Source organism: Bemisia tabaci, unplaced genomic scaffold (genome assembly GCF_918797505.1).
Source record: "Bemisia tabaci unplaced genomic scaffold, PGI_BMITA_v3".
In the NCBI taxonomy this organism is placed as follows: domain Eukaryota; kingdom Metazoa; phylum Arthropoda; class Insecta; order Hemiptera; family Aleyrodidae; genus Bemisia; species Bemisia tabaci.
Genome location: NW_027311738.1, coordinates 139,718 through 153,118, shown reverse-complemented (window position 1 = coordinate 153,118; position 13,401 = coordinate 139,718). Strand labels below are relative to the sequence as shown.

The following is a 13,401-nucleotide window of genomic DNA, read 5'->3' as shown; positions in this document are numbered from 1 at the left end:
TATCATCACTCTAGCTTTGTAACTCCTTTTTTCATCAAAATCGGATCATTCAAATTTTCTTCAAGGCCAGAGCTTTCCTTTATTTGTTTTCGACCAAGTTCCTGCGCATTGAAAATTACATCATTGGAGGAGATACCTCTCAACGACTTCCAATACTCGCTCACTAATTTTCTAAAATGTCAGGTTAGATCAATGACTACCCACCCAGTGAAATAATATTGTTTCAACATTGCCTCAATATCTCCAATGACCCTGCATCATTGGAACGAAATATTTGATCAATGTTAAAACAACATTACTCATGAGACAGAAAGCAATATTACTGGTTGATGTTGTACCAAAATTGTAGCTCTAAATTTGAAAAATTACTGTTGGTGCTATTCTTTTTTCAAGCATTACATTTCACATTTGTAATTACTTTTTTGACTTTTTTGTCAGTATTGCCTTGCTATATTCATAGCAAGTATTGAACAAATATTTTTGCAGTCCCTATTTTATTTGTACAGCTTAGCAATGATTTTCTGGCAATCTTGAAGAAATGTTAATAAAAAAAATTACTTTTTCCATAAAAAGTAATTATTTCAAGAATATTGCTTCTGTGCCCTGTGTAGGGTGGGTAGAAGCGTATACATATGTGATTGCAACTATGAGGTTGCTGAGCTTAAAAGCTACATTTTTAATATGAATTTACACAATTGAGTCCTGATCATACATTTTCACCAATTATGCTCTGCGTTATCACTCATTATTTCTTTCAATGATTGGTTATGTAGTCATATTCGGTTTACTTCCAGGAATTTTCAAGGAATGATGAAGCTATAGACCCATTGAACGATAGTTCGATGACGATCCCAGCATAAGCTATTTTTAGTTGCAAAGACCCAAGTTTCTTGTGAGCTCGATATTTGTTCATATTGACTTGTACTGGAGTTATTAATTATCTTTGAAAAGAGAAAAAGTTGAGAATACAAAAGACACTTTTTTCGACTACTTTACTAAAGAAATGAAATTACAAGGTTACCCAAAGCGCTTTCCAATATCTATTTTCTCCTTCTTTTCATTTAAGCATTTTGTTTTGAAGGAAAAAATTTGCCTTGGAAACATAAACCTTTTTTCATCATATTTTACGTTTTCTTTTATCAGGGGAAATTAAAATAGGTCTGAGTTCGGTTCAATTATGGGTACTAGTTCAGTTCAATTTTGGGTACAAGTTCTATTTTGTTTTGAAGAGATTTGTTCGGTGAGGTAGTTATTGCTGATAGCAAGTTCAGGAAAAATTTACCAGTATGCATGACAGTGTAGAAAAGAAAGAAATGCATTTAGTGCGTCCCTCCTCCCCTTCTGCTGTTATGTGTGAAGTTTCCACAAAACTTTAAAGGGAAACTGTGAATGGACTTTGTTCATCAAAAATGTTTTTAAAAAGCCCAAAAAAATGAAACAAGCAAAATTATATCGGAGATCGTAGGCAAAGTGCTGTTGTTTGTCTATTCTTTTTTTTAAATGAAAAAAATAATTTAAACTATAAGTTGCAGTACTTTGTTTTTGTCTTTTCTTTTGAAAAAAATGGGGGTATAGAAACAAACATTTACGTAAAAATGCGTTAGCATGCGTTGTGCTGAAAGAAGATTGTGGTTCTCAGTGTTTGTTCTCGTAGATAAGTAACAGTCTGCGCTGAGGAAATTAGAAGAACATACAAAGCTATGCAAGTATTTCTCTAATAGAATATTGCACCTCAAAAAGGCATTAAGTTTTCCTCTCACAGCACCAAGCATTCATTCAAGAGATGGTTGTTTTCTTTCTATCAATTCTACCCTTTTCAATTCAGACTTTCCCATTTTTGACTCGGACCATCAAGAAATAAAAATGATAAAAAAAAGCATCAATCTGATCTGCACCCTGTTGCTCAAATAACATATAAAATGTTAGCCCTTGCAATGATAGAGACATCTCGTATTGTAACTTAGGTGATTTTTTCAGTCTGGTGGCTGTGACCTGCAGCCTGGGGCCTCTCAATTGCCTTTTCAATTTTTATTTTGCTCCTTTTTTTTATAAATCGAGTATTTTTATCATGTAACTTTGTTTTTTTTTTTTGTGTGTTTTCATGTCTTTCCCGTCAGTTTCTACTTTGACAAGACAAAATCGTTCTTCGGCAAGTGTTCAGTTAGATAGCTTCCAATTGGAGAGAACTAAGCCTGTTTTTGTGTCTATTAAAAATTTAAAATCTTGCTAAACTTTTTTTGCAATTAAAAACATGGCTCTGCAATGTAGAACACCAGAAACTTTAACGCTTTTTTTTCTGTTTTTCTATTTACGATCTCCTTTGTCCCAACCGTGAAAAATTGAAACATGTCAAAGCAGTTCATCCCCTATCCTATAAAAGGAGAAAAATAATGAGACTTTTTAATTTTTTTTCTCGGCAATGACTATCTTTCTGATATCAAATGAACGGTGAAAAGTTCTCTATGTTGAATTACAATCGCCCAGTTCCTTGTCAAGCGAAGATCCCTCTAAATTTCAACCCTGTGAATGACTGTGAAACATGGTTTAGTTTTTTCTTGCTCCTTGTCTAATTGCATGTTGCATCAGTTGTTGTTCTTCTTTAATATATTAGCTGTTGCACATGAGGATATTTTTTTTCTTTTTGCAGTTTTAGTCACTCTAAGTTTTTTGTTCATTCTCAATTCCACATAAACTAGCCAAACTGTGTAGATTTTTTGGTTTGTCTTTTTATAGAAAAATATTTCTCTTGAGATAGCGTCTGCACTTTTCAATTAAAAAAGTCTGAACCGTTAGGTAATGCACTTGTTTAATCGACAACAAAACACTATCACATTGTTTTAATCGGTAACTTGCCATTAGATCCATTTAATTTAGCTGAAGTAGGATTTACTTTACGAATAATACCATCAATTCGTCGTCATCTTGGCACAATGCACTGTTTTCTGCTCCCCCCCCCCTCCCCATCCTCTTCTATTGAGTAATTCTAGTGTGAGAAAGCATATGCAAACTGTTCCAACTGACAGGTTAACCTTGCACCAACGAATCAATGCTAATTAATTCTAAGTTATGATCTTAACATCACGTCCAAATTCTAAGATTTGGAAGTTATGTTTCAAAGAGAGATTTTATAATTGATGGAATGCACTGGATTTTGTTTTTTACCTTTGAGCCCTTATCTTGCTTATCACACTTGATATTACTCTAATTATGTTGTATTCAGTGACCTCTATTGTACATACCTTTTTTATATTCTCCGTCTGTTTGAAAGTCTAAAATGGAATTAATGTTGAAACCTAAAAAGGTTTTTGTTTTGATAGTCTCTTAAATAATCTTTGAATATCACCAATGCAAAAACTGTATGCCGAAGTTCACTGATTTTTTTCTATGATAGAATCGCTCCTCGAGAAAAAATTGTTTTTCAACTCCTTTCTATAACCTTCAATATCGACACAATTTAAAAATTGAATTTATTCTTAACCTTCAATTTACAATCGAATTGTGGTCAATCCTTTATCTTAAAATAATTATGTAATTTTCTGAAGTTGAGCTATTCTGAAAGTTAATTTTAGGATCATTTTTACATGCTCATTATAATCAGGAAATTTCTGGAAAGCTGCGGGTAAAATTAAAACTTTTCAAAAAGCCAAAATCAATTTTTAGGTTTCAGCAATTTACGTTGTTTTTTTTTCCAATTAATTTCTGGCAGTGAATCAACACCTATCATATCATAGGCATCCGTCAACCTAAAACCAACTTTATTTCAAGGAAAATCTTCAAGGAAAAATTCAAGAAATTGCTCTTGCCTGCAAGTGCGCCTCAAAAATTTCACACTTTGCATTGCATGCTGAAGCTGAACAGGATGGAACTAATCGCTAACTCATTTTATCATTTATGCTACTGCTTAAAATTCTTGCTAGATATTTTTTTTAAAAAATTATATTCACTTACTACATTAACCCAGGAAGCTACTCATCACCTCAGTTTTACGTAACAGCATGTTTTGTCAACTAGATAATGTTCATCATTTCAAAACCATAAGGCAGCAAATCTATTTTTATCATCACTGCCACCCCTCTCTAATAGACTTCTCTCTCGGCCCCTTCATGCATATATATATTATTTTTTTTTTTTAACTGCAAACAGACAGAAATGTATATATTTGTTTCCCAGATGAAGGAATATAATTGATTTTGAAGCTTGCAACATTGACATAAATTGTCGGCCTCCTATGGTGTAGTGGTTGTAGCGCTTGCTCTATGATCGGGAGGTCCCGGGTTCGATTCCCGGCCAGGCGACCCGAGTTTGATGGTCTCAAACAATGGTTGCCTGGGACTGGTTCAGTAGGGACGGAGGGGGGATAGGACTTAAAGCGTTGGATTAGCCCTTGAGGGCTATTTGAATAGTAAAAAAAAAAAAAAAAAAAAATGATCCATTTTTAACATAAATACGACAGTGTAGTTTGATTTTTGTTTGTATTTGGAAGATAAACCAATTGAATTTTCAGTCAGCAACTCCGGAATATTTCCCAGTAAAAATGCAATCAGCGGATGGAAATTTTACAGCACTTAGATGTAGTCGGGTTCATTTGTTCAGGAATCAATGATATGTTAAGTCGATAAATGAGACCTTTGTGTGATCTTGATAACCTTACTTGAAACTGATAAACTGTCATATGTGCGGCAAAATTTGCACAGTTCTAGGTCCTCTGTTGAATATTTTGTCAGGCTTTTAACTGGTTACATAAAAATGATTCCATAATCTTCATTTTGCATCCAAAAAATTCTCTCCTCATTTTCTTAAATGAATCTAAAAATGTTAACATCAACATAGCTTTTCAACGAATTGAATTCATAAAGAGCAGTTCAAAGTAATTTTAGAAATGGAGGTTTTTGACCGAAATCAGACTTTTTTTTCCATTGCCTAGTATCCACACATGTTCTATTTCCCTACAAGAAGACATAACAACATAATGCATTGAAACTTTCCAAGAGCTTCCCTTACATTACAAATAATTTATTCACAAAATTTCGAATCTAAATGTTGCCTAGTTTTCTCGTTAGAAACTAAAACATCAGAGAAATTTGAGCAATGTTTGATTAAGTCATGCTGACTCTAGTCCAATCTGTCCAAATATATCGATGGCTTAAGTGCAGAACCGCGTATCTCCATTGCGGTGTTTCAAAATTTCCGCTTCTCATTGATAATATATGTGGGTCCTTTTCTATTCTGACCACTACAATCTGACTTAAATCCTTCATGAGTAAACAATAATAATTTAAAATTATTATAGTCCGGTTTCTAATGTGAGTTTCCTCCTTTTTCAGAATCCAAATCAGGTGAAAACGGAGCATCCCGAGTCAAAGAAGAAATTTAGGAATAACTCTCGTTAAAAAAATGTAAGTTCTGCCGTTTTTCTTCTGTATTTTGTTTTTTTCTGTTCCTTATTTTCTCTTTAGCCACTTAATTTGCTGTTAATTTAATATTACTGAAATTCCTGTTTTTTTGTTTTGTTTTTTTATTCTTCTATTATACTTCCACCTAAAATTTTCAAGGTATCAGATGCAAAATTCCTTCCAGAGCTGGAAGATGACATCTGTACTAATCTTCTTGTCATAAAAATGTATGATTTCTGTGAACCTTTATAGGTTGTGTGATTCTTAAAATTTTAATTCTCACAATCGGCTCTTTCTTTTATAGCAATGAATCAAATGAAAATTTCTTTGATCAGTTCAAATTGTTATAATTAGTCAATGTCATTTCAATGAACTCAGAAATCATTTTCAGCTGTAATGAGTCCTTGACAACTCCTGACACTTCAGTACACTGTATTCAAATATAAGCTCAAAACTTGAAAGCAGAAGGCAGACAATTTTATGTAAGTTTAACAGTAATTGCTACTGGTTACCAGAATAATAATGATTTCGTTTCTTTTTTATTATGACCAATGAGAGAGCAGTAGAGGAAAATGAGGTCGGAATTCAAAAGCGCCTCTCAGTTTCGTTAATAATCTTGAAATTTCCTATCATCTCGTTCTGGATTAAATTTATTAGTATACAGAACTCTTATAAACAGAAAAAGACTGTTGTCTAATATTTATAATGAAAATAATGTAACGAACTCACTTTCTCCCTTTATTTTCCTTCTGAGACCTGTTTTGGGACTTGGTCGGATCCATCTTTAAAGATCGGTCTGGATGTCATGCATCTGATGCTATAATAGCGTTACCAGATTGGTTTATAATCGTTGAAATAAAATAGGTCCATAAATACTCAGTAACATTCAAGCAAAACAAGAATGTTGTGCTCTATCTCACATTGCTAACGATTGGTACGGCAAACAAAATGTGTCTTAGAACATGGATGTCAAATGAAAAGTTATACCAACTTAAAAGGAAAATTGGTAATGACTAAATAAACGAATAAAGAAAATTATCTATAATGAAAGTAGATAATTGGAAAGTAAAGAGGTATTTATTCAAGTACAAGGTGCACATAGTACTGGTTATTTACTCTTTTACTAGATGATTTTTGTTGGACAGTGAATATCTGTTTAATAATTTGTGTACGTTGGTGTTGGACAAGCCCAGTATGCTCATTCTTGCTATACCTGACAAAGATTGAGAGGCATAACTACGCTGATTATCTGAATTTCTACTTCGATAGTGAAACTCCCTAACCTTGTGTCTTTTTTGCGTTGTTTTAAAATCTGCACTCCCATTTTATTTTCTTGACTGAGAACAAATCAACAGTATTCCTCGAAGTCTTTACAGAGTTTTCTTTGCACAGAGAAGAAAAAGCATGGAAGTTTCTAAGAATTGACAATAACTAGTTACCCATTTACAAAATGAAATGTGACAGGACTCTAAGTTTGCAACGTTGCAAACTGAGATACTTGATTTGAAGTTTCACCATCGAACTCGATCGCTCAAAAGTTTATTTTTCTTACATTTATCTGTTTTAAGGTGTTACAGAAAATTCTTATTCTTGCTTTCCAAGCATTTCCATCATCTTGCCCATTTGCAGTCGTCAAATTTTTTTATGGGTAAATAGGTGGTTTAGATAGGACCATTCGTTCTTATTTAATCCAGGAGGAATGAAATGTTCCTCTGCTCATGTTTTGATGTTATGCGTATTTGATGTCCCGCTCTCACAATCAATATTCCATGTGTTCCTTAATGTATTGTTTTGTGAGTTCTTGAAGTCGCATAAGATATGACTTAACATTTTGACCTGCAAGGCTTGCAACTGTGAATTGTCCGGAGATGATATTGTGATCTTCTGGCCAGAGAATTACAAGCACCATTTGTGTCTAAACACTATTTTCCCAAACTTCTCAAACTTGTTCAATTTATTACGGAAATACTAATGAGCAGGATCCCTTGAAAAGTTTGCCGATTATTTCTGTAGTCATCATGACGAAGTCCTGAAATTTTCGCAAAAGTATATGTGCAAGAGTTTCAAAGAAAAGATTCAAAAAATATTGAGATGTTAGGCAACATAGCATCTGTACGTAAATGGCACTTGTGATACTTCGGGCGGAAGGTGGCAGTTTTCTCTACCTATTAGGCATTCTAGCATATCATAGTGTGCTCTTTTTGGGTTTTTTGCGCCCTTATTTTTGTTTTCAAAGCTGTATAGTTTCAAAGGTAAAATTAGAGGTCCTGTAACTAGTAACCAGAGACAAGAGACCTTCCACTGGCCTCTTGGCGACAGGTGGAAGCTTTTACTTTCGGGGATTTATCACTTCTAAATGGACAATTATGAGGGAGTAACAGTCATCTTACCTACCAAGTGGATGATGAGCTTTGGGTGACAGCATGAGCCAAACAAGTTTGCAAAACTTAATTCTCAATTCGTTGACCATCGACCTAGTAGGTAGGTCAACAGTTGAATGTTAAAATCCCGAAAGTAAAAGCTTTCACCCTTGCCAAGATATGTACCAGTACCAGTGAAGGATCTCTATTCTCTGCTATTATAACCAACCAGGAAGTGGTTTTTTGTTTTTTCAATGTTTATTGTTCTCATTTTTCAGATACTTTTGATGCAGAGTCGTTTGATGCATTGACTCTTCGCTTTTGATCGAGTGCCCGTTACTGCCTCTCATGATCTCCAACAAATTTTCCTCTCAGATCCTTTCGTTGTACAGTATTATGTTTTCCAACATGTTTAATATAAATAAACGTACTTTATCATCGTACGCTACATGTATATACTATTCGTGTATGTGATTTGTAATTTAAAAATTCAAGTTTTTTCTTCTTCTTTTAATCTGTTTCAGTTTATTTCTGTTTTTGTACTGATTTATTTTATTTCTTCTTTTTTTGTTTCGCATTGACAAATTTTTATTTAATATTCTATTTGTTTTTTATATTTTTTATTCACAAGCGTACTCATTTAAATTTAGTGTTATAAATGAAGTCGTGATACGGTTTTATTCTGATTTACCCCTTATAATTTTTTCAAAATTGAATTTCTGTCCCTTTTATTGTAAAGTCTTCAAATGTAATTTTGAAAATAATTCTTCCTATTTATGTTTGTATAGTTGTAAATCTGATCATTTCATCTTCATACAATTCCTTATTAGTACTGGTTTGTATTTAACTTGAAGTTAATGCTTACTCTTCACAATCAAATTGTTTTACTTTGTTATTGCACATGCTTGTGCCTCAGAAAGGTTTGTCAGCCAGAGAAGAGAGTAGAAAATAGTCATTAAAATAGGTTTCTATTTTTGCCGCAAATTAAGGGAACTCAGTGTTGAAAATTTTCTACTCTATAGTTCCCTCTCAAAAGGCGGGTGCAAATAGCTACTTCTTTCACTATCGTGCCCAATTCAACTGAAGTTTCATGTAATTAGATACTTATAAAGATGAAGTTCTTAGGTTGCTATGTATAGTTAATGTTTAATTTATTATAATAGTAGAGAAATATGTTGTCACCTTCTCTATCCAGATTATATTGAAATTAGTATACTTGCGTTTTTCATAACAATACGTCTTAGCCACTTTTTCTCTTATTTTTTTTATCATGAAAAAATCAAAAACTCTGTATCAATTTTATTTTTTCAGTATTGGTTTCAGTTCAACATCTGAAGATTCTGTTGAACCCCAAATTCATAAGCAAGAAACTCTAAGCGAGAGAGTTTTACTGATTGAGTGACAATTTAATAATACAGATTTCAAATTTTTGTTAGGGTTAATTGATCAAAGACTTGATACTGATATTGAACCTAAGGACTGAATGTTTGAAAAGATTTTTTTTAACCTTCTATTAGTGAAAGAATTTTTCTTAATCCATATCATTTAACTAAGTGAAAATGGACTGCAAATAAAATAATTTTAATTTTATTGTAGCTAGTCTCTGATCAACGAATGAACAGTCCAGCTAATCAAAATGTGCTGAAAAAAATGAAACTTTTTCTCACTTTTGTGTAGAGTTTAACTCCACAAGGAAAAAAAGAGGGGGAGAATGTGAAAGGAACAGAAAAAAAACAGAAAATTGTCGCCAATTTTGAATTTGCGGTTCAATAATTATGAAACCATTGAGTCACTTTGTAGCGTCCGCATGCGTTCAAGGAGGATTACCCTAACTTAAACAACATTTTCAAAGCTAACCTCTCAAGATGGGTATCTTGAAGATCTCAATTTTAAGGAGATTTAACAGATAATTGTCTTCTTTATTTGTTACTTCATGGCGAAAGGAACCGTAGTACTTTGAGGCCAATTTTTCAGGAGTAATTTCTTCTGTTTTTAATCAAGATCATCCACCCTAACACCTGTTTTGCCATCTAAAATCGACTGAAGTAGATTTGTCGCTCTGTATTTAGAATTTAGCCATTAATTTGCTGACTTATTGTATGGTGCTTTTGCAATTGAAAAGCATATATATCGGAAAACCTTGGATATTTCCTTGGAAATTTTAAAACCACCTATTGCGACACACACACTCAAAAAAAAAAAAAAAAAAAAAAAAAAGTCAGACTGATTGTACCAATACATTAAATCAAATGTCTTTGTATTAGCTCTTATAATTTGTGTCATGTATTATCAGAACCTAAAGCCTTTGGAGTAACTGTGACAGTCAGGACTGAAATGCGGAAGAAGCGAAGGAGGTACAACAGAACCTGAGTATTTGATGAACATTTTTTGTGAAGTAGGATAATACAGAATGAATCCCAGCTCCTAACAAAGACGCTGTCTCCATTTATCTTAGCTTTATTGGTCTGCTAAGACGCAGTCCTAACTCCAACGACTACCTGCATTTTTTTTGGTTCTGACAATATCATCACCCTGTCAATTTTATCACTGTGAATAATTTTTACCCTTAATAAATGGAAATTTTCTATCAGAAGTGATAAGCAATCAGCCTTCCTAGGAACTTTTAAATAAGTTTGTTTTAGCTGATTGAGTTCCGAGCGTCCTGATAAGATCTTGAATGATACAGATGAATCTTTCTGTGTCATGCAAGTTCATCTGGACGCGACCTTGAACTTAAGTTAGATTTTGAAGATACCAGACTTTAATGTTGAATAGTGTCTAATATCAAGTAATAATTTAAGCAATTTTCTCTCTGCACTAAAAGAATGATAAGAATCTTTCAACTTAACATAGTTCAATACACAACATTGACACCTTTTTTTAGGGAGATATTCTTATCCCCAGGCGCACTTTCTTTCTTAAAGTAATTCCATAATTTTCATTTTCTAATTTATTTTGATATATTTAATAATGAGTAAAAAATCTATAGAATACAACTTGCCATTTTTTTATTAGTTATGCAAGTATTGCTAGTCACGCAATCCCTTTTTTTATTTCTGTCTCGTACAATTCAATTGATAAATATCTCTATAATGTTCAGCTGTTAACATTATAGCCCTAGGCTATAAGATGCCCTAGAGATTAATTGTCGTTTCCTGCACGAAAAAACATAACACATTTCAAGGTCGCAAAATTGACTCAAACAATTCAATTTTTTACAAGAGTGTACCTGTGCAATTTTTGTCCAAAATGTTCCCGATTTTACTGTGGTATCAAAGGAAAAAAACACAGACATGTGCAGTTCCAAGATCCTCCTGGTAAAAATGCAATTTACAAGGGAAAATTCAATAACTTGAAAGGAAGTTACGTTCTTTCATGAGAGAAACGACGAAATTAACAAGACCGAAAATTCAAGTCATAAAATCCTAATGTGTAGTACATACTCGGGCATATTAGGCTTGACAAATTATTTAGACTTATCTCTCATGTTGACCAATTTTTTTATCGTACCCTGTAACACTTGTTTTTACTATCAGAAGATGGTTTTAATAATAGGTCTCATTCAAAGTAGATCTAACGATGTGTAAGCTTTTCTACCTTTTTAATATCATTAGGCATGATAAACTAGACTTAGAGAATTTTTGTAAAGAGTACCCTGTTTTATACTCTTTCCTCTTTCCTGTCACTATTATTTACATAATCAAGTTAATGATAATACTCCCACCTTACTAGATCCACCTTGAATTTCAGTTTTTAAAAGCTCTCAGGTTCTCTTAATAAGCCTTATGAATTGACTATTTGACAAGATAAGAAGTCTAACACTCAAGACATTTTTCCCCATCAGAATTCCACCTAGGACTTCAAGAACATATAGAAAATTTCCCCAAGTTTACTCAGAAGTGAGAAATTCACTTTTTCAGTTCATGGTCAAATCAGTCAACTCAAAATTCCCATCTATTTGAAAAACTAGAATTGGTGTAAGTAAATTGACTATCAATAACAAATCTTAAGTTAAGTCTCATTTGCTGGGCTCATCCTTCATATAGTTTCACAGTATCTACTCGCTGGAGGTACCATCAAGTATGACATGAGGATTGCCAAAATATGAATCTGAAAAAGATTTATATCAGCAATTTGCTTTGAGTCTACTGCGTTTTATGTGGAATTCTGATGTCTAACTAGGTGTTCCTGTGATTTAGTTCAAACATAGCCTAGTAGTCCTTTCTTCCATTTCAAAGTTCTCACTCAAATATCTCTAAATTTTTGTCAATCTTGTCAGAAGTTCAGGTGTCTCAACTCCCAGTATCTTATATTTTGTTTACCTTTTTAGTATCATACATCAATTCTCAAATCATATAACTTCGTTTTTAGACCAGTTTTTTACTATTGTTTGATTTTCTTATGCTTGAATTAAAATGAACAAGAGATCATTGAATATGATAGCTGATCCTATGGAGCTGAATTTCAGTGTTTTTTGACAAAAGTGAAGTTCCCCAAAAATTTCGAGCTGGTCTCGCATTGCCCTTTGCATCAATACATTCCCCAAGATAAGTGAGGAATTAATCATTGTAAACGGAATATGTATTTTTAACTTGACTTTCTGTGTTTCATTTTTTTTTATATGCATATTCATTGACAGTACATGTTCGTGTTCACATATTATGTGACTGTTCATTGTCGGATATAGGCATGACTGATAAGAATCTACCGGGTGCTGGTTTGGGACTGAACAGTATTTTACTTTAGTCCTAACATACTGGATCTCTGCTTACTAATGGATGAATTCCTCCTTAACTTTCTGAGAATGCACTTATAACAAACAATATTCTGAAAATTTGGAAGCTACTTTTTAGATGAAAGTTCATCCATAGAATTTAAATACTCAGAACTTAGGTACTCCAACATTTGAAAGTAAATTGTAAATCTCACTCTATTAGCAACACATCCTTTTTACTGTTTTACAAAAATCTGCAGCTGTTTAATTTTCTTTTCTTAATTTTTAACTATTTATGTGTAGCCATTAGACCTTTCCTCCTCCGGGACCCCTTCTCCCCCTCTCTTCTGCTTCTTTCTCTGATGTGGTAACCTCAATATTTTAACTGAAACTAGAATTAGTTGAAAATCTAGATCATTCTCTAGATGCAAAGATCTAAGCTCTGACTGAAGTTAATAACTTACATAAAGTACAATAAATAAAATAATTTTTATGAAATTTGATTCTACGTATGTATCATAAAAAGTGCTAAATTATTGTGCTGCTTTCTTTTATATTTTAACTTATTACTCGCTCATCTTCTGAAAATGTAAGGAAGATTAGTTGTTTTTTTATGTGTTAAAAGTATCTGAACTATGATGGGTCATTCCTCTTTCATTTTTAGGGATCCCACTTTTTTGAGATACTGACAATTGTACTTGTCCGAATCATCTTCAATTTTCGTATTGCAGTATTATTGTTATGATTTTATAATGTTTAGAATAATTATTAATTTCATATTCGATTTTTGATTTGTTTTATTTTACTCTGCCTCTTGAAGGAAGTTACGCACCCTAAAATTTTTAAGTTTTCACATTCATTTTGTGTAAAACTGTCCTCCAAATTTGAAGTTGTGGGAAAATTGGGGAGAAATCACAGAGAGCCAGAGTGTTTG

General features: G+C 32.9%; 1 protein-coding gene across 7 annotated transcripts in view; it reads left to right on the top strand.

Annotated features, from left to right (window-relative positions):
• Positions 1-13,251, top strand: part of LOC109041634 (bromodomain-containing protein 2) — a 34,302-nt gene extending 21,051 nt beyond the window's left edge. For 4 of the 7 annotated variants that reach the window (XM_072305670.1, XM_072305668.1, XM_072305669.1 and 1 more), the window contains 2 exons: positions 5,325-5,396; positions 8,032-13,251. In XM_072305670.1, the coding sequence (XP_072161771.1) occupies positions 5,325-5,374 (50 nt within the window). In that variant the 3' untranslated portion in view covers positions 5,375-5,396; positions 8,032-13,251. Of the gene's footprint in view, positions 1-2,117; positions 2,150-5,324; positions 5,397-8,031 lie in introns of all 7 variants that reach the window. The other 3 variants (XM_072305666.1, XM_072305667.1, XM_072305664.1) reach the window with 1 other exon arrangement.
• Positions 13,252-13,401: the final 150 nt, after the last annotated feature.